At 43.9% G+C, this 23,867-nt stretch overlaps 4 protein-coding genes and 1 long non-coding RNA gene across 10 annotated transcripts in view; 3 read left to right on the forward strand and 2 right to left on the reverse strand.

The window, feature by feature from the left end:
* Positions 1 to 150: 150 nt before the first annotated feature.
* Positions 151 to 4,371, reverse strand: UNG (uracil DNA glycosylase). The gene is made up of 6 exons (XM_052797643.1): positions 4,028 to 4,371; positions 3,823 to 3,918; positions 2,920 to 3,017; positions 2,403 to 2,491; positions 1,986 to 2,164; positions 151 to 1,468 (listed from the first exon to the last, which is right to left on the reverse strand). Exons 1-6 carry the CDS (start codon positions 4,319 to 4,321, stop codon positions 1,328 to 1,330), a joined length of 897 nt encoding a protein of 298 aa, XP_052653603.1. The 5' UTR covers positions 4,322 to 4,371; the 3' UTR covers positions 151 to 1,327.
* Positions 4,372 to 5,119: 748 nt separating this feature from the next.
* ALKBH2 (alkB homolog 2, alpha-ketoglutarate dependent dioxygenase) lies at positions 5,120 to 7,924 on the forward strand. 2 transcript variants are annotated; one of them, XM_052796585.1, is made up of 3 exons: positions 5,120 to 5,476; positions 6,097 to 6,295; positions 6,438 to 7,924. In XM_052796585.1, the coding sequence occupies exons 1-3, from the start codon at positions 5,266 to 5,268 to the stop codon at positions 6,745 to 6,747; spliced, it is 720 nt and encodes a 239-aa protein (XP_052652545.1). In that variant the 5' UTR covers positions 5,120 to 5,265; the 3' UTR covers positions 6,748 to 7,924. The 2 variants fall into 2 exon arrangements, with proteins under 2 accessions (XP_052652545.1, XP_052652546.1); XM_052796586.1 differs by having other exon boundaries at positions 6,097 to 6,152; positions 6,438 to 6,550.
* Positions 7,925 to 8,020: 96 nt separating this feature from the next.
* USP30 (ubiquitin specific peptidase 30) lies at positions 8,021 to 22,075 on the reverse strand. 3 transcript variants are annotated; one of them, XM_052796582.1, is made up of 13 exons: positions 21,955 to 22,075; positions 21,574 to 21,683; positions 20,492 to 20,674; positions 19,130 to 19,233; positions 18,161 to 18,259; positions 17,371 to 17,410; positions 17,013 to 17,107; positions 16,194 to 16,253; positions 14,973 to 15,059; positions 14,283 to 14,363; positions 13,003 to 13,222; positions 12,218 to 12,326; positions 8,021 to 11,126 (listed from the first exon to the last, which is right to left on the reverse strand). In XM_052796582.1, exons 1-13 carry the CDS (start codon positions 22,023 to 22,025, stop codon positions 10,862 to 10,864), a joined length of 1,524 nt encoding a protein of 507 aa, XP_052652542.1. In that variant the 5' UTR covers positions 22,026 to 22,075; the 3' UTR covers positions 8,021 to 10,861. The 3 variants fall into 3 exon arrangements, with proteins under 3 accessions (XP_052652542.1, XP_052652541.1, XP_052652543.1); XM_052796581.1 differs by having other exon boundaries at positions 17,371 to 17,413; XM_052796583.1 differs by lacking the exon at positions 14,283 to 14,363 and having other exon boundaries at positions 17,371 to 17,413.
* On the forward strand, positions 15,956 to 18,599 carry LOC128145847 (uncharacterized). Its single transcript, XR_008236608.1, has 2 exons — positions 15,956 to 16,687; positions 18,103 to 18,599. It is a non-coding gene; the product is annotated as an uncharacterized LOC128145847 (long non-coding RNA).
* A 265-nt stretch (positions 22,076 to 22,340) lies between the features above and the next one.
* Positions 22,341 to 23,867, forward strand: part of SVOP (SV2 related protein) — a 29,791-nt gene continuing 28,264 nt past the window's right edge. Inside the window, exon 1 of one of the 3 annotated variants that reach the window (XM_052797364.1) lies at positions 22,341 to 22,947. The gene's annotated coding sequence lies outside the window, so the exon portion shown is untranslated. Of the gene's footprint in view, positions 22,948 to 23,569; positions 23,783 to 23,867 lie in introns of those variants that run through there. The other 2 variants (XM_052797362.1, XM_052797363.1) reach the window with 2 other exon arrangements.

The following is a 23,867-nucleotide window of genomic DNA, read 5'->3' on the forward strand; positions in this document are numbered from 1 at the left end:
CCCAGCAGGGAGCAGGGACACCCATGCACCCCCCCACTCCCCCCCCCCCGCCCCAGACCAGCAAGCACCCATTGCAGAACCAGGGCCTCACCTCAGGCACCCCTCCCTCCCTGCGTTGTTCCTACCCATGCAACATCACGCCACAACATAAACAAAGTAATTTTTATTTAAAAAACAAACTGGGGGGACAGAAACAAACCCAACCAACCAAAATATAACACAGCCACAGAAAGTGTAAACTTCCCTTGTACTAGTGTTACCTATTGGAGCAAATACCAAAGAAAGGTTTACAAGGGTATTCTATAAAACCTGATGTAATTTCCAAACGAACAAGGCACTTCACTCCCATTGAATTACAAAGTCAAAGATGGACTGGAAACCCAGATGTGCAAAGTCCAACCTCATCTTCATCCTGAAGTCCCAACAGTTATTTTCAACAGTGGCTAGAAACCTCGATTTCCTCCTATGAAGGCAAAGCACAAAACTCCCTGTTTTCAGATCTTAAAAGATCTTAAATAATTTGCAACCATCAGCCCATCAATTGGCAGATCTTGACAAACAAACCTTCACTGCTGCCATCGGCAGGTACCACAAAGTTCATGGTCATCACAGCTCACCTGTCATCCAAGTGATTAACACATCCAGTAAGAATCTAAAAGCTTATGGTTTTCTTCTCTAAATGCCAACAAAAAGCTCAGAGCTCCTCAGTCGCAGTCTCCCCTCGGCTGCTGGGGAGATTTATCCTGAAATCTTGAGAGTACGGATACACCAAGTAACACTTCTGACAGCATACGGTCTTTACAGTCCCAAGAGGCCATTTTTCTAATAAATCTTGTAATCTGTAGCAAAAAGCTAAAAACAAAAGCATCTTCCTTTTCTCCCATGGAGTCAGCTCCACACCCCCCAAATATGAAATCTGGATTTGCACAGTAGGAGGCAAAGAAGTGGGAGGAGGCACAGCAGAGTATTTACAAAAGCTGAACAGCTTCACCTGTAAGAACTGACATCCCCTCACAAGAGCCTGAAAATATATTCCTATTACAACAATGAACACAAATTAATACAGAACTCTGGTGGGGTTTTTTCTTTGCATCAAACTAGGCTGAAACCTGTTCAAACAGCAGAGAAGTTATCTATCTAACACTCCAATATGCTCTTTAAAAAACATTTAAAAAAAAATAGAACATCTCTGAAATTTTGGTCATTTGTTCCTCGATCAACATCTGAAGAGTAATTCTCAGGTCAGCAAAAGTTTTTCAGAAATGAGACAACCCCTGAAACAGAGGCTGCTTCCAACCATTAGACCCCACCAGGTTCTGTGCGCAGCTCAGAGCGCTCGCCAGTCAATGGGCTTCTTGCCAGATTTCTTGAGCAGTTCATTCGTCTTCGAGAAATGCCGACAGCCAAAAAACCCTCTGTTGACGGAGAAAGGCGAGGGATGGACTGTCTGCAGGACGTGGTGGCGTTTCTGTAAAGCATTGGAGGAAACCGCTCGTTAAGATTTGCATGCTTTCAGTTCCCTGGACAAGGCTGGCTGCTTCTGCCCTGACCAAGCAGGTGTGATTTCCTCTCTACACCACCTCAGCCACCAGCCTGAGGACCTAAAGAACTCGCAATGAGGACCAAGACTTTTATCCCACTGAGCAGAGGAGGATGGAATATGTAAAGCAGCAGTAATACCCTGGCCATTTTTCAATTGCTGTAATCCTAACATCAAATTTTATACTTATTTGTGAGCCTTTTCCTAGAAAAAACAGTGCTGTCCTCAACTGGACGCTTTTCTGACAACAGAAGGTTACACTTGCTCCACTTTTGTTGCTTAACTCTGGCAAAGGCTAAGCTGGAACAGAAGGGCAACTGAATTTGACCGCAGAGTTCAAGCAGGGAGAAACCCCGATTCTGTAAGGGAAGTGCCCTCTAGTGTCCACCCAAGTGAAGAAAAAAAAATTAGCGAGAGGGAAGAGATGACAAGGAGTAACCTGTACCCTGTCAATGGAGCTGCCTTTCTTCTGGGCATAGGCTCCCCACAGCATGAATACGACCCCATGCAAGTTCTTGTTGAGCCAGGACACCACCACATCCGTGAACTGCTCCCAGCCTCTCTCCTTGTGGGAAGTGGCCTGGTGAGCTCGCACCGTGAGGACAGCGTTGAGCAGGAGCACCCCTAGCAAACAAAGCAGATACACAGAGGATGAAACAAAAGTCAAGCGTTAACTGCTTTTTCCTGCTTCCCCTGAGAAGTGATAAATTAAATTTGCATTCTAAGGCACCTGCAAAGCAACAGGTACTCAGAATTGATTTGCTCTTTTACGGATGGACTGTTTCCAAGCACGGATCTGTCTTCTAGATCAGCTTTTTTATGACCTACAGTGGACACATTACTAGATTGCCTATTAACTCACCTTGCTTGGCCCAGCCAGTTAGATCACCATGACCAGGATGAGTGAAATCCTCAATATCTGTAGATAGTTCTTTGTAAATATTTTCTAAACTGCAAACAAAAACCATCAGAAGTTTTTTAATGTGCATGTTTAAAGATAAGAGCAAACAGCACCACTTACTGCTCTTACACTAGGCAAGAAGGGTATTGATTTTAATCTTATCATTTAAGCTAATAAAACCATTTGTAGAAGCAGGGCAACAAGGACTCCCCTTTGTGTGTCTGGCTGGAAGCATAGGAAGAAGGTCTCAGCACAACTGAAAATGCAAATTTACATCCAGCATGCTCTTCAGGATACCACCAAACTACATAGCATTATCCATATTTTTGCAGTAATGTTTTTTCTAGGCAACACACAACTCAGATTTAAGTAGTCACAACACACTTCGTATCAGTTATCTGGCTCACAGCTGTAAGTAACACAGGACTGCAAATAATTTGTAAACAAAAGGAATTTTGCAAATTGAGTGCTGTCATACCTGGGGGGAGGTGGAACAGGCTTCTGGACACTGAAACAGAGCCCATGAGCTTGATTAGGTCCATGATATGGATCTTGTCCCAAAATAACAACCTTTACCTGAAAGCAGGCCTTTGTTAGCACTGAATTATAATCGGTATTATTCCCCAAAAGAGGGGAGAAGAAAAAAAAAAAAAAAAAGCACCTTATAAATGAGCTTTATCCTAAAACAAACACACAGGCAGAAAAAAACCCCAGCCAAACAAACCCAAAACACCAAACCCCAGGAACTGAAGTTAAATCACTGACTTCTCATTATAAAGAAGAACATGGTTCCCACCTAACACTAAGGATTAACATCACCACAGCTTTGCTGCTAACATTATGAAGATATTTTGAGTGCAGAAGACCAACATTTTCAGAGCGCCACGATAAAACACCTTGTGAAGGTATTTTCCAAGTAAATTTCCTCACATTTTAGTTTTACGCCACACTTGCTGTGATATTTTTGACACAGCTTATTGGCAATGGGATTACCTTAGACGCTGTCATTTTTTAAAAATTATAGTTCATTACAGATCAATTAAAAAAAAAACAGGAGATGTACGAGATCAAAAAATCAAGCGCTATATTAAGTTGGCAGTGCTGGAAATACGGTCAAAAGTCCAACTAAAGTTTTAAAGGAAATTCTGTGGCCAGCGAGGGTAATAAAACAATAAAACCGCATTTCAGTACGAGAGATGAGAGGTGCCAGGACTGCCGAATTACACAAGAGAAACAACAGCAGCATCCACCCTCCATGTGATTGATGCTTCGGAGATGAAGGCCTGTGTGCATCCCACCCTGCGTTTTCATCATTTTAAAGGCACCAGCAGCTGCAGAGACCTCCCACAACCCTCCCCAAGCACCTGCAAGCTCTACTCACATCCCTGATGTCGCACATCTGCGTCCAGGTGAAGACTTTGTCGGGGGGTGGATAGACCGTGTAGCGTTTCCTCTCTTCTGCTACAAACGCCATCAGCTGCGGGGGGGGGGCGGGAAGGGGAGGAAGTTCAGCCCGGGGAGCAAGTTCAGCCCGGGGAGCAGCGGCCGAGCAGCCCCGCCGTTCAGGACAGACCCGCCTCACTCACCTCCATGAAGTAGGGCTTCGAGAACTCCCCGGCCAGCTGCCGCCGCCAGCTCTCCCCGAAGCCCGCGGGCACGTTCCTCTCGGCCAGCCGCTGCAACGCCGCCTCCTTGTTCTTACGGATCCGCTCCACCTGTTCCGGGCTCAGCGGCGAGGCCTGGCCCGCCTCATCTCCCGCCGCCTTCGCTTTCTTCGCGGCGCTGACCTGGAAATGGCGAGCCGAGAGGCGGCTGCAGAGCGGGCGGGGGACGCCGCGGCCCAGCCGCAGGCCGAGCAACCGCAGCCGAGCGGCCGCCATGGCCCCGGCCACGCACCGCCCTCCGCGGGGCGGCCGCGCCCCACGCGGGTATTTCGCGGCAAAACAACAGCGGGCCCCTCCCCATTGGCCGCCGAGCCAAGCGGGACCCGCCCACAAGCTGTTAGCCCAAACTCCCACTCTCTATTGGTCAACGGGAAAGGGCCCGCTCCTCCCTATTGGCCTGCCACAGCCAGCGGAGAGGCTCTCAGCCTAGCAACCTTGACGAAACGGCGGCCCTCAGCGCCCATTGGACGGCGGCGGAGCATGGCCTCGATTGGCAGGTCAGCCAGGCGTGCCAAGAGCGCGGGGTTTTTGGAAGTGGCCGCGCGCCGCATGGTCTCCCAACTCCCCCCCCCCCCCCCCCCCCCCCGCCAAGGGCCGCCAGCGCCGCGCGCCCCAACGGCCACCAACGCTGCGAGACCCCCTTCCACAGCCGCCGCCGCCCCGACCGCCAAGTCCCCCTCTTCCTCCCTCCAGGACCGCTGGCCCCCCTGTTCCCCGCTCGCTACCTCAGCATCGCCGCCCGGCTCCGGCGAGCGGCCGCGCTTCTTTACCGGCGCGGCGCTGAAGAAGGAGTGCAACGTCTTCTGCCCGATCATGGCGGCGGAGCGGGCGAGGGACAGCGGTGAGGGGCGGCAGCGGTACCCGCGCGAACCGGTAGGTGGGCGGGCGGGCGAGCGGGACTGGGGTTTGGCGCCAAGAGCGCGCGCGGGGCGGGGCCGGAGGAAGGGGGAGGGGCACAGCCCTCCCTGGCGCATGCGCGTCCGACCCGTACTCCTCCCTCCGCGGCCGCTAGGGGAGCCGGGGTTTGCCATCGTGGCCGTGCTCCCTCACGGAGGGTGGTTCTCGTTACCGACCGGTCTCGCTGCCGGGAGGAGGCGCCCGCATTGAGACGGGCATCCCCCACAGCTCCCCGCGCTGTCGGTGCCTCCGAGCGGGGCCCGATGGACAAATACGTGGTTAAACGGCCTCCCGGGGAGACGGGGGGCGGCGGCGGCGGGAAGAGGCCGCGGGCGGAGGAGCCCGCCTCGGGGCAGTCCGCCTGGCAGGAGATCCGCGCGGAGGGCCTGAGCTGCGACTACCGGCTCCTCTTCGGCAAGGCTGAGGCTGACGAGATCTTCCAGCAGCTGGAAGAGGAGGTGGAGTACTTCGAAGGTAACGGCCGTCCGGGGAGCCGGTTTCAGCTCCGGGTGCCACGGACGCCCCCCGTGCCCCTGCCTGGTGAAGTGTTTCCCTGCCCGGCCGGCCCAAGGCGAGTCCCAGAATGATTCCCGTGGCCTGGGCAGAGGTGGCAGCCAGGTGGTGGAGAGGTTTCTGCAGGCGCCTGGCGTTTGCAAAATCTGGCCCAGAGAAGCAAAGAACAAGCACAGGTCTGATCCTGCAGGGTTAGTTTTGCTTAGCTTGAAGTATGTGTCAAGTGGTTTCATTCACGTTTTAAGAGAAGAACGGGGGTAATCCTGGAATGGTGACAGGGGTTTGTTGGTAGATGTAGTATACGAGATATCCCCGGTCACATTAATTCAACAACAGAGTACGATGGGGGTGCTAGTCCTGTTCATCACATTCAAGGGGGATAGTAAAGCCGTGTCAGACTTGAGAATTAAGTACTTTGTTGAGACAGAAACACTTGAACAACTTTTGGGTTGTCATCAGCATCATCGTTTCTGTTGTCCCACTGGAGCTTCTGTGAAGCTCCAAATCGAGATTGTTGAAACTGTGAACTGCAGAGGTAATACAGAGTTGGTTTTGATCCTTCTCATCTCTTGTTTGAACAGGTGACATGACGAAATTGCACGTGTTTGGCAAATGGCATGACATTCCAAGGAAGCAGGTAACCTACGGAGACCCTGAGTTAACATACACTTACTCGGGCGTTACCTTTTCTCCAAAGCCGTGGATCCCAGTTCTCAATCGTATCAGAGACCGCATCACTTTGGACACAGGACATACTTTTAATTTTGTTCTCATTAACAGGTATGTCTGATTTCCAATTGCATCAAGCAGCTTGTTCAAATGAAAAATTGCTTGCACAACTCTGTTGACAGATTGTTGACAAGTTGTTTACATTCATTTAATTGGATTGGTAGAAGAACTAATTAATCTATTTTGTGTACAGATATAAAGATGGTGGGGACCACATAGGTGAACATCGAGATGATGAGAGAGAACTGGTTCCACGCAGTCCTATTGCATCTGTGTCCTTTGGAGCTTGCAGGGACTTTGTTTTCAGGCACTGTGATTCCAGAGGGAAAAATGCAACGCGCCACATTAAGCCCATCAAACTGCAGCTAGCCCATGGTAGCCTGCTGATGATGAAGTACCCCACCAATGTGTATTGGTACCACAGCCTGCCCACCCGCAAGAGAGTACTTGCCCCAAGAATCAACCTCACATTTCGGAAAGTGATGACTATAGCCAAGAAGTGAAATACTCAGCAATCAAGCACCAGGTCTTTTGACTCTGAAAATAGAAGCTTTCTTCCCCAACATAACAGTCAATTTCTCATTCAAACACTGTCTTTGATGATCCAAGGTACAAGATGAACAAATTAAACCAGGAGAGGAGATAGCATACTTGGTAACTTGCTAATAAAGACTGCGACTACTGATCTTAAATACCAAGAATACTTTTTCTCCGTGACATGTTGCTGTAGTCCTGCTGATACATATTTTTAATGAGCAATACCCTTGTTTTGCTCAGGAGGAAGTTTGTTCTCAACTGATCATAATCTAGCTAGTTTTCCAAAAAGATCAAAATACTCTATATCCTTGAGATAGCGGTGAAATAGTTTATAAATACCATAAAGTACAAGATGTAATCATTTGGAGGGAGCCTGGAAGCTGATACTGTTCAACAGGTGACACTTTCTTGTATGCTCTGTCAATAAGCTATGGTTTGCTTGTTTTTTTAAAAAAATAAAATACAAATAAGACTGACATGAAAAAGAGGAGTGCTAAGAGATTAATATAGTGAGTGCAACATGGCTGGCTGCGTGTTTTACAGTCTCTATGACTTTTGTCTGCATATGTTTCTCCGGTGCTCTACCTCCTCTGCTGATGTGGGAGACTGGGTTCTTTCAGTCAGTAGTGTGGTGGGGCAGGAGGAAGCACGACGTGCTACTGCACAGGGAGAGGGCCTCTTCTTCCTTGGGTCCTTTGCAGAGAAACCAGGAAGCATAAGATGACCTTTTGGGGAAAGACTAGGTTGGACCATTTATATGGACAACACAGCATGAAAGGCTATAACTTCTGAGAGTGTCTGTTTTCTAAATAATTATTCCTAGGGATTCCATGCTGGCTACCTGAAAGCCATCACCTTCCATGCTGACAGTTAATCCTGCCGAAATGAGGAAAGACCGTCCAAAGCCACCAACGGGTCTCGCGGAATCAAGTGATGGTAAGTACTGAGCGAGAATGTGAACTGATCCTTGTGTAACCAGGCTACAAGCATCTGAATTAGTGATGGGCTCTATCCTTCAGCGGTAGGTCCGTTAGGGCTACGGAATTAACATCTGTTTAGACAATTTGGAGTTGGTACTTCCCACCCCCTGCCACTACCAGAAAATGAAGTGTGAAGAGCTCCTGCATGAATGCTTCTCATCCAGAGAATGTGAGGTGCTGCTTCTATCAAATATATCAAATGCGGTTTGGCTTATAGCTTGGTCTTTGTTTCAAGACATTTCCACATGTGAACAGCTACTTTTTCTAATAAGTTTGTTCTTTTATTGCTACTGTACAGTTACAAAAATACCCTGAAGTGAAAATGCAACTTCAAACAGCAGTGCAGTGGTTTGACTATAATATCATACATTTTTAAATAATGCACAAAATAAGACAAGAATAATCCAAACACAGAGATGTCATCTTGGAGGTCTTATCTGATGTTTTTTAACCTTTTACATTTTATTAACACCTTCTCCACCATGGAAGCTTGCGAGTAACAAGTAACAGCATTTGATGAGCCTCATGTGCCTGCACAGAGCCCAGTGACTTCAAAAGGTGAGGGTTGGGTGGCAAACTTCTACAGAGCTCTTTGCTCACAGTAGGCTGGGAGTATCTAGCACAGCTCAGGACCCGGGACCAAGGTGCTGATACTTGCTCCCTTCCTCACAGTGAGGGCTAAGCCAAGACCATCTACTCCTTCCCAACAGTGAAAGCTAGAACAAATGCTGACTACTCAACCCTCATCTTTATAGCCCTTGAGGAAGCTTTCAGAGTAAATCTGCAGCTGAGTGAAACTGAGCACTTTATCAGTGTCATACAGCGACTGTGCTTTCATTCTCATCAAACTGGCCCCTGCTGGAAAGCAGCTCTATGCAAAAGAAAAATATATTGAACACGCAAGCTTGCAGTAACGTGGCTTCATGTCCCTGTTACAAGATGATGAGTTTAAGACTTAGTCCATTGTGTATGTATGTTCTGATCCACCTCCAGCATTACTGCTTTCTAAACAAAGTGACCTGTTCAGATGAACTTCTCAAAAATTCAGTTAAAAACTCTAAACAGACCCTGTTGAGAATAGGTATTGCAGAATATACACTGCTGGCAGTGGAAATGTTTTGAAGTTCTGAGGTACAAATGGTAGACCTGCTGGAGCTAGATGCTTTGCATGTTGTTTTTCCTTAGGTGACACCCACCACTGCTTTACAGAGCTCCTACTGCACACCTGTGCTGCCCAGAATGGAGGGCTTTCACCTTCTGCAAGTCGGTTAGGTCTTAGTTCAATGGCCAGGGCATTTTTGGCATTTTGCACCCTTCTAGTTTTTTTGGGGGGGCTTCTTGTTTTCCCATAACTTAAAATAGAAAGGTTAAAACCATGCTACTGCTAGCCTAGCACAGACAGGGAGACTTCTCAGGAACTAGTATGTTGGTAGATTTATAAAGACTATTTTATGCACTATGAGCATTACTTGGAGCAGGAATTGTGATCCATACTCTGGAATGATCAGTTGTGTAAATAGTTTTGCATATACATCCATTACCACTCTTATTTTGGCTGGTTTTGAGCCTCCCATTTTGAGCCTCTGAATGCCTATGAGCTTTGGGCAGCAATATGAATGTATGAGGTACAAAGCTGCCCTAAAAAAAAACTATTAAGACAGTTGTTACCATTTGAAAACTTAGTTGCTGTTTTACACTGAAAAAGCTTGTCTGATGAATTAGTCTTTTTCTCCTCCAAGCTTACAAGGATAGAAAAGAGCTAAAAATAGCCTACATACTTTATTCCTGGTAATTTAAAAGTAGTCAGAAGGATAATTTTTGCTGCTTCTACCTCCGCGCTTTGGGATTTTTTATTTTTGACACATCAAACCACCTAGAGCAGCAAAGTACACCTTACTTCTGTTTATGTGGCAATCTGTGTATCTAATGCAGTGACACCAGTCTTTTCAGACTGCTGTACTACTTCACAAGACAAGTAAGTGCCCACCAGTCCTAATTCAATTGTTTATGCTCTAACTTGACAAGGATGTTTGGGTTGCTATACATCTCAGCTAACAATCACAACTGGTACAAGCTCTAAAGCTCAATTGCAAGCCAGACAGCATGTATCTGAATGGTTGATGAGAAATGGCAGTTTTCAGCATTAAAATAGGAAGGGCAAGTCTAGAACACCAATTACAGTAGCCTTGAAATCACAGCATTAAAAGTTGTAGTCGATGCTACAAGCAACTGTATTCAACAGTTCCATAGTGACAAAGGAAATTACAATACTGATTGCTAGCAAACACTTCTGTCTCTTGATTTCAGCTATATTCCAGAGATAGAGAGCAATATACCAGGGTCTTGGCTCTTAATAGATAAAAAAATTATCTTTTCTCCTGGAAAAGGGAAACTGTATTTTGAATCAGCAGAAGTACTTCTATGATGTATAAAAAAATAAAATATTGGGAAAATTACATGAACAGGGAAGTCGTTTTTTGGATCATGCATGCTATGTAGAGATGCCTTACTTTATTGATTAGCTGGGCTATCAAGAGAAACCTGATTCCATTAGTAGTTCATCCCATCATCTTGAGACATTTATCAGAACGCAACTGACATGCAGTGGACTCAGACAATGGTAATGTCGCTATTCGAATAAGCTCAAGGCACTTTTGTTTCTTAAATCATTGCCTTTGATAACAGTAGCTTCCCATCAACTGCTTTTGGGGCTCCCGTGTTCAGAAATGTCTGCAGTGAAATGTATGGTATTAAGCATCTCCCTTTGAAAATTTACAGCCATGTCAGAATATGGAATACAGCCTTGGGAAGTCTGTTTGAATTGTCTGTTTCAGAGCTGTGATGTTGACAAAATTACTACCTAACAGAATAAATGCTTCTCTAATACAAATTTACTTTGGACTGCACAACATTAGCAGACCAACTTTGGGTAGCGTAATTTTGGTACAAAACACAACTCCCAGCAGGAGCCAGCCATTGCCATAGAGGGAGGGGAAAGTTAAAGGGCCTGTGGTGGGTTATTTGCATAACAGACAGGAGGTGCAATGTAGATCTCATTAGAGGAATTTTGTCAGTTTTCGTCCTTCCTCTGCTCTCTTAATCACTCTTCAACCCTTAACTCCAAGCTTTGGTGCTGTACCCTCGAGTGAATGCGCTCATAAAAAAGCAAGTAAGCACTAGAAGAAAGGACTTCCTGCAAACTAGCTTTGCGAACGGTGTCATCAGAAATCCACAGCCACTGACTGCTGACAGAGAGTGGGTTCTTAGGAGAAGGTGGAGAGCGGCGGTAAGTCACAAAGTGTCCAGAATGCATGTCTCCATGATGAACTACAACTGCCATCAGACGGTAAAGGTATACAGGGGAACTGAAGGACAAATGAGAAAAAGGAAAGGGTCAGCAGCCCTTGTGGATCACACATATCCCAGAAGCAGCCCCACTTGCTTTGTCTTCAGTTGCAATTTCTTATTAGAGCAAATAGATGTCTCCATAAGAGACACACTGCCTTGCAATTACTTTTCAGTATACCAAGTCTTTGCTGCAGTGCTGCCTTGCTCTGTTATTGAGAAAACGGAACCATTTACTTCACAAGTTTATGCTACAGAGGGCTACTGCCATTTTGTACAGCATAACTGATTGAATTTTGCAACAGCATTTTCCATCAAACTTAGCAATGTGCCAGTATTTTAAAGCACTGCTAATGGACGGAAAAGCTATTCTGGAAGACTGTGCTTTCAACAGAAAAGAGGTAAAATTGCAGCAGGTAACCCACAAATAACGATGAACCTGCTTTCAAGGATTTGCTCTGCAACTGTCTTCATAACAAACATTTGGCACAAAATGGTTCCAGGCTTCTTATTTCACACAGTGATTGTGGGAATTGTCTTCCCCATGGGGCAAATATGCAATGGCAGATAGAAGAAGTGGTACAGAACTAACTATACATTTGTCACCAGCATGAAAATAAGTGAACTTTCTCAAAGGCCAAGAAAACAGATTATCAGGAGAAGCATCAAGGCTGATTTACTAAGTAGAATCATGGCAGCTGCAACTTAAATCAAGCTTCTTCAATGTTTGAAAAAAAATCTATGAGAGGTCTACGGATTTCTTGCAATAGTTTTAAAATCAGAGTAAGAGGTAAAAATGAAACGATGGGCTAGAGGAAAACAGCAAGAATAAGATTATGGCTATTCAGAAGGATGATTTACTGCACCACGAACCAGAGAAAGGAGATTTTGAGTTTTGCTTGTAATACGTTCTACTCCCTTTTCTAGGAGAGAAATGGAGCCAAAGACAACCACTAAAAATCAGCCAAGAGAAAAGCAAAAAAATTCTGCACAGGAGCTAGGGTAGATGTTAGATTCTGTGACTATGCAGCCTCACAATAAAGACAGAATAAAGGAAGACATAATTTGAAGGGACAGAAGTTATAAGATAGGGTACAAATCTTTAACTTACCTGCATTCAGGGAATGCAGCAAGTGGGAAAGTTCCCGAGGACATTAAAAATGAAGAGGGGCAGGCACCGTTCATAAAGACCGGTTTAGTACCAGATGGCTGTTCTGCACCTGCAAGAGAAAGTAGACATTCAGTAATTTAACTCAATGCTACTGTTAGTATTGCTAACAACAGTGCTTCTGTTCCTGCAGTACCTTTCATCACAGAATATGAAGGTATTTTACTTATTTTAATTCATTACATATTATAATCCCTTAAGAGATGCAGAGGAGTGTAATATCCAAAGACAGTGGTAATTGTTTTTACGTGATACAAACATGAAAATGACCATGTTTGCAAAATCCCAACTAAATAGAATACTGAGCTGCTGAAATGACATACCTACTACAGCTAGATTTTCTAATTGTTTTTTAAGAAGTCACCATTCCCAGCATTCTTTCTATGCTTGTCCTGAAGCCTTAGAAGAGATCACTAACAAGATAATCCCTAGGACTTCCCGAGTTTAACATTCCTTCATCCTCTGGACATAAGACATGCAAGTTCTATGCTATCTGGGATTTTTTTGTTTGTTTGCAAGGGTTTTTTAGTAGGATCAAATTAAATTATCAAAACCGAACTGTGAACTTGGAACAGGGTATCCTAATGCTTGCTGGGAAAGGGATTTCTACCTGTCCTCTTTGCACAGATCCAAATAAAGATAGTGCTCTTGTGTTCATTCTGCAGATTAGAATGTTTTATCACTGAAACATAGAAATACCGAATAAATTTTATTTTCAAAATAAGTACCTGAAGGTTTTACTGCTATCCCATCCTTTGTTCCAGGTGTTGTCTCTTCAGAGTGTCTCTGATTCAGCTCATTCTGGCTTGATTTATGAACAGGAATGCGGTATTTGTAGATGTCCATGATCAGGAACTCATTGAACTGTACGTGTTCATGACGTTTCAGAGGAGTGCCTTGGTTTGACCAGCTCAGTCTTTGCAGATGGATACACAAACACTGAGGGAGCTTCAGCAATATTCCATAGAAAAGGAGAGTCAAAATACATTTTTAAATGAAGAGAAACAGCTGTTCAAGTTAAAAGCATACTAACAGAACTGGTAAGTCTAGTGGATAAGGAAATGCATCACTGAACTGTTCCCTTATGTGCTACTTTATCTACGTGTAAGCTTATTGGCAATAGTATCCCTAGGACATGACACTAACTCACAACTCTCTTGAGATTTCTGATAACGCCACTACTGCTCACTCACTAGGCAGTAGGATAGATAGCTAATGTTAATTGTTTTCTCCAAATGGAAGAAAAATCAATAAAAATACATGCGTGTTCCTAAAAAGCTCACCTGTCAGTCTCATCTAGCTTGTTGATCTGTGAGGTAGAAATGAGGATTGGAATTTGTTGGAGTGAGTTGTTGTAAGACATTTGCTAATACTCAATAAGTAATGGCTTTGCACAGTGAGAGTACCAGGGGAAAAAAGGTCAAGTAGTTATAAATATCTGACATTCAAAGTCATGCCAGAGTTAAGCTCTATCAGTAAGTGCATATTATTATTAATGGCACCTGAGGCTCTTAATTACAGACCAGTGCCCTGTTGTCCTCTGCATTACATGATCACAGAGCAAAAAATAAGAGCTTCTCATAGAAATTACACCTGATGTTTAGTACCATATTCACTTGCTTAAACCAGCTGTATTTAGAACATCTTAATTTCTTTGAAATATGCAATTGCTAAAGGTGCTACAAACACTGTATGTATGAATCCCTTCACTTAGCAAGGAAATCAAGAACTCATGCAAGACATATGAACTGCCACTGAGCCAAACTCACATTTAAGTGTCTTGCTGAATAACAGTAGAATACTCGCATTCTTCCAGCTATAGAGTGTGACGTTTTGCTGAATTGAGGCCTCAATGCCTACAAATAGTTGGCAAATGAGCTTACTTTTACTAAAGTAAAACATTAAAGCAGTCTAATACCAAGAAGTGGACATCAAGCAAAGAGATCAAAGAAAGAAATGACTGTGTAATAGGATTTAAAAATAGATTTGGTGGGTTAGCTTGCCTCACCTTTCCTAACTTCAGTTGCTTAACAAATGTTGTTCTCTGATTTTCTATGCTCTGTCCATTCAGAGTCCCTTCTGCCTGAATCTGAAATCAAAGGGGGAAAAAAAAAGACACTTGATTATCTGCTGTATCAGATTACACATGATAGCGCAGGTCTGCACATTGCAGACAAAAGGAATTGTCTATCTAGAACTATGCTCAGTATATTAGTTACACCTACAGTTTTCTAGGAACTTTCTTAAAAATTTTTGGCCTATCCTAATGGATCAGAATTCTAAACCAAAATCAAGCAGAAACGAGCATTTACAGAACAAGCTTAATCTCCAGGTTCATGTGTAGTCATATGCCATTTCTGTTGGTTTTCCAACGAGCCACTTTGGCTCTGTGCTATCATCAAATTACAGGCAACTGTAAAATACTGTTTAAAATACCAGAACAAAAAAATTGTCCCAAATACTATCTAAATAATACCTGGTAATTATAGAATAAAATATTTGTAAATTTTGTAATACTAGTAATAAATAAAGCTTCAAAATACTCTGTGAGATAAGAACTCCATTTTAAATATAAGAAATGCCAGGCAAGCTAGAGGCTTTCCTGAAGTCACAAAGGAAGGAGTAGAAAACTGAAGCTATAATTCTGTCAGCAGGCCTAAAACTAATCTAGGAGGTTATGTAAATTAAAATGACATACTTTAGTGCAGTTGTCACATACAACATCCTTTACAGATTCAGAGGAGATGAAATGATGGAGGCAGTGGTCCAGTGTCATAGGACGACCCTTAATAGGAAAAAAAAAAAATTATTTGCAGTAATTTCAGGGTGCATACCACTTAATTTTGTGAAAGGATTTTTCATCATTTCTTTCATAAAAAATACAGAACTGCAGACTTGTTTCTTGAGAAAACTGACTAAATGGCTTTGAGTATAGAACACTGATAATGTAACTAACTATGAGGATTCTTCCTTTGCCTGGATTAAACAGGGAAAACATTGCAGCCTGTAGAAAAGAACAATAGCTGTGACTCCCTGTGTGACTCCTTTAGTGGGGTTTTAAACTACAGATTCCTGGCCCTGTTACTATTTTTCTCTAAAGTTCCAGCAATTCATGGGTCACTTTATGCACTCAGACCCTCTACATAGGAGAAGTACAGCATTTAGTTGAATTTAGGCACTCCTTCCTATACTTCCTTGTAGACTCTACTACATACTGCCAAGTATGAAGGGCATAATCTTCAATGATGGTATAAAATAAAACACAAATAGCAGAAGATGTGTCCAAATCCCAATCCTAGCTGTCCAGGATTGTATTCTATAGGTGCAAGTTAGAGTTTCCATGAGTGCAAGCAGTTGCTACTTGTCTGGAAAGACAAATCGCTAGCAGACATTAAGTAACAAACCGGTATAGTTCAAAAATGTCCTGCACATTTTGCCCCCAAAATCTACAATGTTCTGTCATTCAAAGTTTTTCAGAGAGCCAAAAAGAAACAGAAACAATTTCCAGTTGAAATCACTTGATGCAAAATCCTGTATTGGGTAACTTGTGTACTATCACCACAGAGACAGCGCACCCAAAGGTCACCTTCCAAGACTGCCAGAAACGGCCCTCAGGATACAATCTGGTCTGTTCAAATTACACAGAAAGGAGCAAACACGCCACCAGGAGAAACAGAAAACTCTACTGGTGTCAACAAAGTCATGCTTGTTGTACTAATTGGTAATTTGCACCAACACATTAGTGGTAAGGTACTGTATTGGCACAACAGGATCATTTATAAAAAGGCAGGAAAATAAACTGTAGCTACTCATTTACACTTAGGCTGTAGCATCTTAGAAAGACACTAGTGAAGGTATAGCTATGACAACGAGGCAATAGGTAGACTGGCTGGATCATGTGTCAGTGAGGGATACGTACCCACACAGCTGCTGGAATACTCAGTGAGAGACTGTCAAAGGTATCATACCTCACAGGACTCTGCAAGAAAATATTTCACATATCCAGTGAGCTAAAATTTATGATGGTCAAAAAAAAACCCCCAAACCAGCCTCACACAAGATGAACACATGCCCTCTGCTGTCCACAATTACCTGGTGGAATAGGGTCAAAACCACCCGCCTTCCCAACCACAGTGCTAAGGAAGACTAGGTATACAAGGTGCTACTTAGCCCCTTTCTGCTGAAGCTGCCCTACTCACTTAAATTTGTTTGCAAGGTTTTGAAAAGTAAAAGTACCAAACGTACTCCTGCAGTTTGATCTACAAATGAGATTTACTTACTTTACTGTTTTCTTTATCCAGGTTATCTTCATCTCCTTACTCTGGATAACGGGACTGCAACTTAATTTGGCTTTGCATGTGCAATCCCAATACTGTGTGCTGAATGAATAGCTTGTCCTAAAACGCTACCCATGTGAGTGGATTTTCAGTATATAATAGCTGTGGTACTGAATACTAAATATAATAAGACAGCTATTAGTCTGTCTGATAAGACAGCTATTATCCCTACAAAGTGGAACACACTTAGTTTTTTTCAGTATATTTAGTGACACATTCTTGTTCATCACCAATGCCATAATAAGTACCCGAAAAAGTAACAGTCTGAGCTGTCAGCCCTGCAAACCTTTGGAGCTTAAACCAGCTATGTCAGAAACAATAGATGATGGTTTCAGAATGCGCTCTGAGTGTTGGACATCTGTTTTCATGTATATATATATTACCAGACACACATTTTATACCTGGTGTTCACAGTGTTTGCAAACCATGTTGCTGGTCAGCCTTCCGTGAAAAGGATGCTGAGATTTCCAGTGATTTGACACAGGGGGAAGAGACCCTGAAACGCAAAGCTGAAATTGTCCTTTTTTTTTTTTCAATACATCTGTGTTCATCACTACAATTCCACATTTTTGGACCACAGTAACAAAAGTAACTGCTCTAAAACATGTTCTGTCCCACTGACAAATAATTAACAGGTTTTTTACAGCTGAAGAGATATATTTCAGTCCAATACAGACAAAGATCAATTAATATTATTCCCTTAATAAACAAAGTGACTACACTATGAATATTCATATTTCAGAATGGAAAAAAGTATACCTCTTGTTCTGCAGCTTATTTGCTTTTGGGTTATTTCTGGCTGCTACAGAGGAAGATAAAAAGATATCATTAACCCTACCTTAGAAACCATTAAGTATTAAATATGTTCTTATTTCATCCCTAATACGCTTTTCTGACATTAGAACAACTGTGGGAGTTTTAGTGTCTCTTTATATTTGAGGAAGGCCAAAAAAACTGGTACGCAACAAATTTATAATTGACAAAGAGAACACTTTTAATAAAATGAATAATTAATCTGCAGAATTCTCTGCCTCAGAGTACTAAAGTAAAAGCGTAACAGATTTTATAAACCTTTTGTATATATTTTAGAGAAAAAGAGATAGAAACTTTCCATCTGCATGAAGTTTACCACTAAACTGGAGGATAAGATATATTTCACCTCCAAATGGACTATTCCATAAATGACCATTTTGCAGTTTTCAAACGTCTTTCATGTGTCAACTCTTACAGATGAGAGTAACTGCTTAGATGGACTACTGTTCTGTGCTACTATTTCGGTCCCTGTATTCCACGGATTTAGGAATGCAAGAGCCCTCACAAAAGTGGGATCACTATAAATTCAAACACATTTCCTTACAAAAAACATTTTTCATTCTTTAGATTGCCTGGCCTATTGATTCGTTTCTATCAAGAGTACTGAAGAACGGTTTTGTAAACATAATGAAAATATCTTCAGTTTCTAAACAGACACTTTATACCTGACACACTTAGGAATCTAGGCAGACTACAGAAACTTTTGATAATGAAGTAACATTGGTAAAGAAGTCACCTCCAGCGAATGCACGTCGAACAAATGTGTCACACGTGGCTGACGATCCCGTTCATCTTCTAATGAAGAGGTAAGGACGTGAAATAGTTCATGAGCATCCTATTAAATAGAGGAATAAGACTTAGAGGAAGCGAAAACAACAGACATCAAAACATACACCAGGAGTACTGATAGACATATGACTACATCATTGTAGTGGGAAATGAAAGGAAAAATTACTGCTTAGAGCCCACCTTGTGTATTAAGAGTAATCATTTGTGCATCTGTTGCAGTTTTGCCAAAAAGCTTTTTCTATAAAGCTGAACTTGATAACAGTGCATATTATGAAAAAAATTCTGCGCCATACAAACTCAAAAGATACTAAAATACTTGGAGAAAAAAAGAAAAATGAGTGCACAAAGGCCTGCTTTCCATGATTTCAATAAAAGCATAATTGAAATCTCTGCTGTTTGCTTTGGCTCTGAAATATAAAAGATAGAACCGTATTTTCCGAGTGAGACAATTGGTGGAGTTCAGCGGCCAGCTGCACTTACTTAGGGGCTGAAAATACTGAAAACAAGAATTAGAAATCTTGTGTGTTACACGTAACTAAATTTGGAAATGTTAGTCAAGTAGAGTCCATCCCTTGAAGCAGCGTGGCACATTAGCACAGACCCATTATCTATAGCAAAGTTAGGGCTGTGTCTCTTCTATTTTAATATTACTGGCCCCATTGTACCAAATCTGAAGGTAATTACGTATAAGGTTTTGAAGCAGCCAGGGTTTCCATGATGAGTATCTAAGCAAACTGAAAACACCATTCATCAATCGCATGGTTGTTTTCCTTCACGTTTTAAAGCAAACTTTCTGCTACAGCAAAGATTCAGATTTGACACTCAGGGTTATTAGTACCATAGCTTCAATTTTCTGTTATTCCCTATCTAAGCACTGAGGTGTATATCAGGCAGTCTAATTGAATTCTGTAATCACCTGCTCTTCAAATGATGAGATCTGCCACCTATATGTTCTTAAAACTTCTAACAGGCAGCTTGCATCCAGGACATCATCTTCTGTTACCTCTTGACAGGATAAAGCTAGAGACATTGCATTTAAAAATGTTAGAAGGAGCCACAAAGAACAGTTAGGACACAAATCTGTTTATTTTAGACTGTATGTTACTTAAGCATCATATAATTGATTACAGCAGAGTTACTCTTGATTAAGACAGGTAGACAATGACAATCAAACTAGTATGTATTAATTACCATTCTCATCTGACTCAGGCTAACTGCATACATTCTCCTCATCGCAACCTGAAAGGTTTCTCAACTGATACAGAGAGAATAAATAATATAAACACCGTCTGGAAAGACACATTTTTACTGTTGGATCGGGTAAAAACTGGTACTTTACATGTCACAGAAACCCCAGTATTAATGTCCCATCATCCTTACATCAGTTAAATGTACATGCTTAACTGGCACAATTTTAGTATGAACAACATCCTGAGATGGGAGAACTTCCAATGGATTTCCTTTAAAACAAAGCCCTGTGAGGAAAGCCAAGGAGAGCCAACAGATTGCTTAAACACTTTGCGTGTTTAAATAGGATGTAACTGGTACATGAAATTAGCACAGGGGCAAGTCTGAAACGGGTTACCAAATTGGGCTTAGAGGCTTTAACATTTCCATCCAACATCATACAAAGTATCTCATTTAATAGTCCATATTTTTGGGAAAATAGTAAGCTTAGCAAAAAATGCTTAAATTATTTTATAATGCATTAATTTTTCTTTTATAGAGAATTCTGAGTGCCCATCTACTTGTGATAGTATTTTCCTATTTCTTCAATTTTACCAAGTCCATTTTCATACTGTTTTAACCGTTAATACTCTGTGAACAGCAAATGCACTAAAGCCTGTGACAATGGGTGCCGTAACTACATTTTCAGCACCCCTGTTGCCCTCTACCTCAGATTTGTTCAACCTGCTGGCAAACGGCTTCTTCAGAGCAATGTGCACGATGCTGTGTTGGCTGCTTCTCGATTGCCAGGCGAGTCAAACAAAACCTGAAACCTTTCAGCTCTTGGCCAAGAAACAAACAGCTTTGGGGACATATGCAGCTGGGCCTTGCGCTGTTCAGGCTCGATACAGTAACTTAATACCTTTTGGATCTCTACCCCTCTGTGAAAATTGGTTGAACTTGGCCAATAAATTCAAAGTTAGTAGAGGGAAATTGAGAAGAGTACAAGACCACATGAGCTTCCTTTCTTTAGGAAAGGAGGCTAGAAACGATAACATTTACGCTAAATATTTTCTTGTTAGTTTATCACAACGTGAAGATGTTAAAGTACCTCTTAGGAGATGCAGCAAAGTGACTGACAAGTATTGATGCTCAGTGGACTGGTTCTGGTCTGTCTTGTATTGTGCTGTAAATTCCTCCAGCCACTTTATGAAAGACGGACAGGAAGATAAGCCTTGCAGCAAAGAGTTCATGAAACAGGTGTTTCCTAAGTTAAGAAGGCCAGGTACAAGCCCTACAAATAGAAGTATAAGAGTTTACACCATAAAGTCTAGGAAAACCTGAGTATTTTCAGTCGCAAGTGTTGTGTTAGATTTTAAAATTATATTAAAATTAAATTATTTCCCTTTATTTGGTACTTGCACGCCATGAAAAATAGAAGACCCTGCTAAAGCATCCTGTAAAGTGTTTATATACGTGGTGGTCTTTGAGACTTACACCACTGTAAAATCTTTTAAAATGTTCCTTGAAAAATACTCTTTTCTCCCCGACAGGAACAGATTTCTATCCACAACACTAAGGTTCAGGATTATCTCCAAGTTACCATACAAACTGTAAAATTCTTGGTTACAATATGTAGTGTAGGAGCCCCTTATTGTGCAAGTTTCCAGAAGCCCACGAGGTCACGGCTGCACCACTGCATGCTTCAGCTTGGTTTGGTGAAGCTTTCTCTTTTGCTCAGGAAAAGAGCTGGCTTGCCAAGGATTAATAAGAGATGTTCTGTGCAACTCTGCTTAGCAAGAGACTTTCACTTCTCTTGTACTAATTGTCGATAAGAACACATTTGTTTTGCATTCCAAAATGCACAATAAAGTGCGTTATCCACAGCAGTTCAGTAATGAACTTGTCACAGCACACAAAACCACATCTAACGAGTTACAATTTTAGAAAAATGTCAATTGATACAGTTAATATGAAAGTCCTTTGTTCAATGCCTATTTTTTTGAATGTTATGTTTCTAAACAGGACAGTGACCAAACGTTTGTCTGTAGCAGGAGAAGATAATTTACTGAAGCTCATAATAAAACAACAGAAGCAGGTGTGTTTCGAACATCTCGGAAAGCCCTCCGGCACGCCGGAATTGACTTTTGGGGCGCTTTTCCCGTGTTTTCCCTACCCTCCCACCCTCCCTACCTTTCCTGCGCCTCTTCCTCTCGGTGATGGGACCCCACAGCACGTACATCCCCGCCGCCAGAGCGGCGGCGACCCCCCCGATAACGCCCCAGTTCTTCATCACTTTATACCTGAAACGGGGAAAAAAAAAACCTACAACAAAAATATAAACCACAACCGGGGAGTCTCTACCTCTGCCTGCAGGTCAGACCCACGGACGCGGGGGGCGGGGGGGGAGGCGGTGGACGCCCAGGAGGTTCGCACGGCTCTCGCATGCTTTAACGCCCTCCTCCCGCTGTCGCTCGCGGTGCTCGGTGCCCGGCTCGGGGGAGAAGGGCCGGCCTCGGCCCGCTGGCCCCGCCACGCCGCCCGGGCCCGCCCACCCGTCCCCCCCTCGCTGACCTGGCCGCCGCTCCGGCCCGCAGCAACCGCCGAACTGCCCCGTCCGCCTCCGCGGTACCGCCGGGCAGCATCCCGCGCCCCCGCCCGCGCCGGAACCAGGGCCCGGCGGGCAGGACGGGGCGGCGGAGCGCCGGAAGTGGCGCGGGGTGCCCGGTTAGAGCGCGGACCGCCCCTAGCAACGGGCGGCGGCGGGCGGCCGGTCGCTACGGCCGCGGTGGAGGCGGGGGGGCGGGCCCCGGCCTGCTGCGGGCCGGCCCGTCAACCGGGCAAGGCCGGGGGAAGGCGGGTGTAACGGAGAGCGCTTCGCGCGCTGCACATCGCCTGGCAGCCCTCCTGAGGGAACGCCGACTTTGGGGGGTGGGGCGTGTCTCAAAGCTGTGGGGAGGAGGTGGGACACTTAAATCCCACAAGCTCAAGCGGCGCCAGGGGAGGTTTAGATTGGACATTAGGACAAATCTCTTCACCGAATGGGTTGTCAAGCACTGGAACGGGCTGCCCAGGGAAGGGGTTGAGTCACCGTCCCTGGGGGGATTTAAAAGACGTGTAGATGTGGTGCTTGAGGACACAGTTTAGTGGTGGACTTGGCAGTGTTAGGTTGATGGTTGGACTCGATGATCTTAAAGGTCTTTTCCAACCTAAAGGGTTCTATGAATCTGTGAAAGAGTCCAAACCCCGCGGAGAGAGAACAGCTCGCATCGCCGCGTAGCACACGCCAGCCCCGAGGCTGCTCCGTACTGCCTTGACACCCCTCTCCCTCTGTACCTGAACCGGGCACTGGTATTTGAGGGCCCCGCTCTGTTTGCTCTCCACCTAGTGCTGTTAGGTTTTGTTTTTAACTAATGCATTTTGGGGATTGTTTAGAGAAAGGAGTATTTCATGCCAGTGCCAGGAAAGGAAGCATCCAGCAGCGCTTGCAGGCAGAATGACTGACACTTGCAGGGTTTGAGAGCACCTCGAGATGGCAGCTGCTGATCGCGTCTGTGGGCCTGGCAGGTAACAGGCTTCCGCTTCACACCTCCCCACACCGATTCTAACAACCTTTGTTAGCGAAGTGACTGTCCTGGTTTCGGCTGGGATAGAGTTAATTGTCTTCCTAGTAGCTGGTACAGTGCTATGTTTTCGAGTTCAGTATGAGAAGAATGTTGATAATACACTGACGTTTTCAGTGGTTGCTCAGTAGTGTTTAGACCAAGTCAAGGATTTTTCAGCTTCTTACGCCCAGCCAGCAAGAAGGCTGGAGGGGCACAAGAAGTTGGGAGGGGACACAGCCAGGACCCAAAGTGGCCTACGGGGTATTCCGTACCATGTGACATCATGCCCAGTATATAAACTGGGGGGAGTGGGGCTGAGGGGGGGGATCGCTTGGGAACTAACTGGGCGTTGGTCGGCAAGTGGTGACCAATTGCATTGTGCATCACTTGTTTTGTCTGTTCCAATTCTTTTATTAGTATTGTCATTTTATTATTGTTGTTATTATCATTATTACTTTCTTCCTTTCTGTTCTATTAAACTGTTCTTATCTCAACCTATGAGTTTTACCTTTGTCCTTCTGATTCTCTCCCCCTGGGTGGGGGGGAAGCGAGTGAGCGGCTACATGGTGCTTCGTTGCTGGCTGGGGTTAAACCACGACACCGGTACACCCTGTGTGTCTTTCTGGACAAGTCCTCGTTCACCTGACATTGCTCCACGTGTGCCAGAAGGCTGTTCATAAGAGGAGAGCAGTCTGGAGAGTAGGAGAGTAGATAGCAAGAGGCTGAGAGAAACAGGGGAGCGACAGGCAGAAGAGCAGAAGGATGTGAAGAAATAAAGTTGTCCTGACAGCTGCAGTGTAAGTGTGCAATGTACCATTCTCGTGGCTGTCTCATACAAATTAAATACGTGACACAAAGGAACCAGTGTGCTCAGAGGACCCA

This window comes from Harpia harpyja, chromosome 9, assembly GCF_026419915.1.
Source record: "Harpia harpyja isolate bHarHar1 chromosome 9, bHarHar1 primary haplotype, whole genome shotgun sequence".
Classification (NCBI taxonomy): domain Eukaryota; kingdom Metazoa; phylum Chordata; class Aves; order Accipitriformes; family Accipitridae; genus Harpia; species Harpia harpyja.

Coding starts and splice junctions, on each gene's coding strand:
- UNG (XM_052797643.1), bottom strand. CDS start 4,321: ATGGCGGCCGCTCGGCTGCGGTTGCTCGGCCTGCGGCTGGGCCGCGGC. Junction 3,919..4,027: donor CGAAGCCCTACTTCATGGAG/GTGAGTGAGGCG, acceptor CCCCCCCCGCAG/CTGATGGCGTTTGTAGCAGA. Junction 2,165..2,402: donor AACTGGCTGGGCCAAGCAAG/GTGAGTTAATAG, acceptor TTTGTTTGCTAG/GGGTGCTCCTGCTCAACGCT.
- ALKBH2 (XM_052796585.1), top strand. CDS start 5,266: ATGGACAAATACGTGGTTAAACGGCCTCCCGGGGAGACGGGGGGCGGC. Junction 5,477..6,096: donor GGAGGTGGAGTACTTCGAAG/GTAACGGCCGTC, acceptor TTGTTTGAACAG/GTGACATGACGAAATTGCAC. Junction 6,296..6,437: donor AATTTTGTTCTCATTAACAG/GTATGTCTGATT, acceptor TTTTGTGTACAG/ATATAAAGATGGTGGGGACC.
- USP30 (XM_052796581.1), bottom strand. CDS start 22,025: ATGCTGCCCGGCGGTACCGCGGAGGCGGACGGGGCAGTTCGGCGGTTG. Junction 19,234..20,491: donor TTTGCTGCATCTCCTAAGAG/GTACTTTAACAT, acceptor CAATGTCTCTAG/CTTTATCCTGTCAAGAGGTA. Junction 16,254..17,012: donor GCAAACACTGTGAACACCAG/GTATAAAATGTG, acceptor ATTTTCTTGCAG/AGTCCTGTGAGGTATGATAC.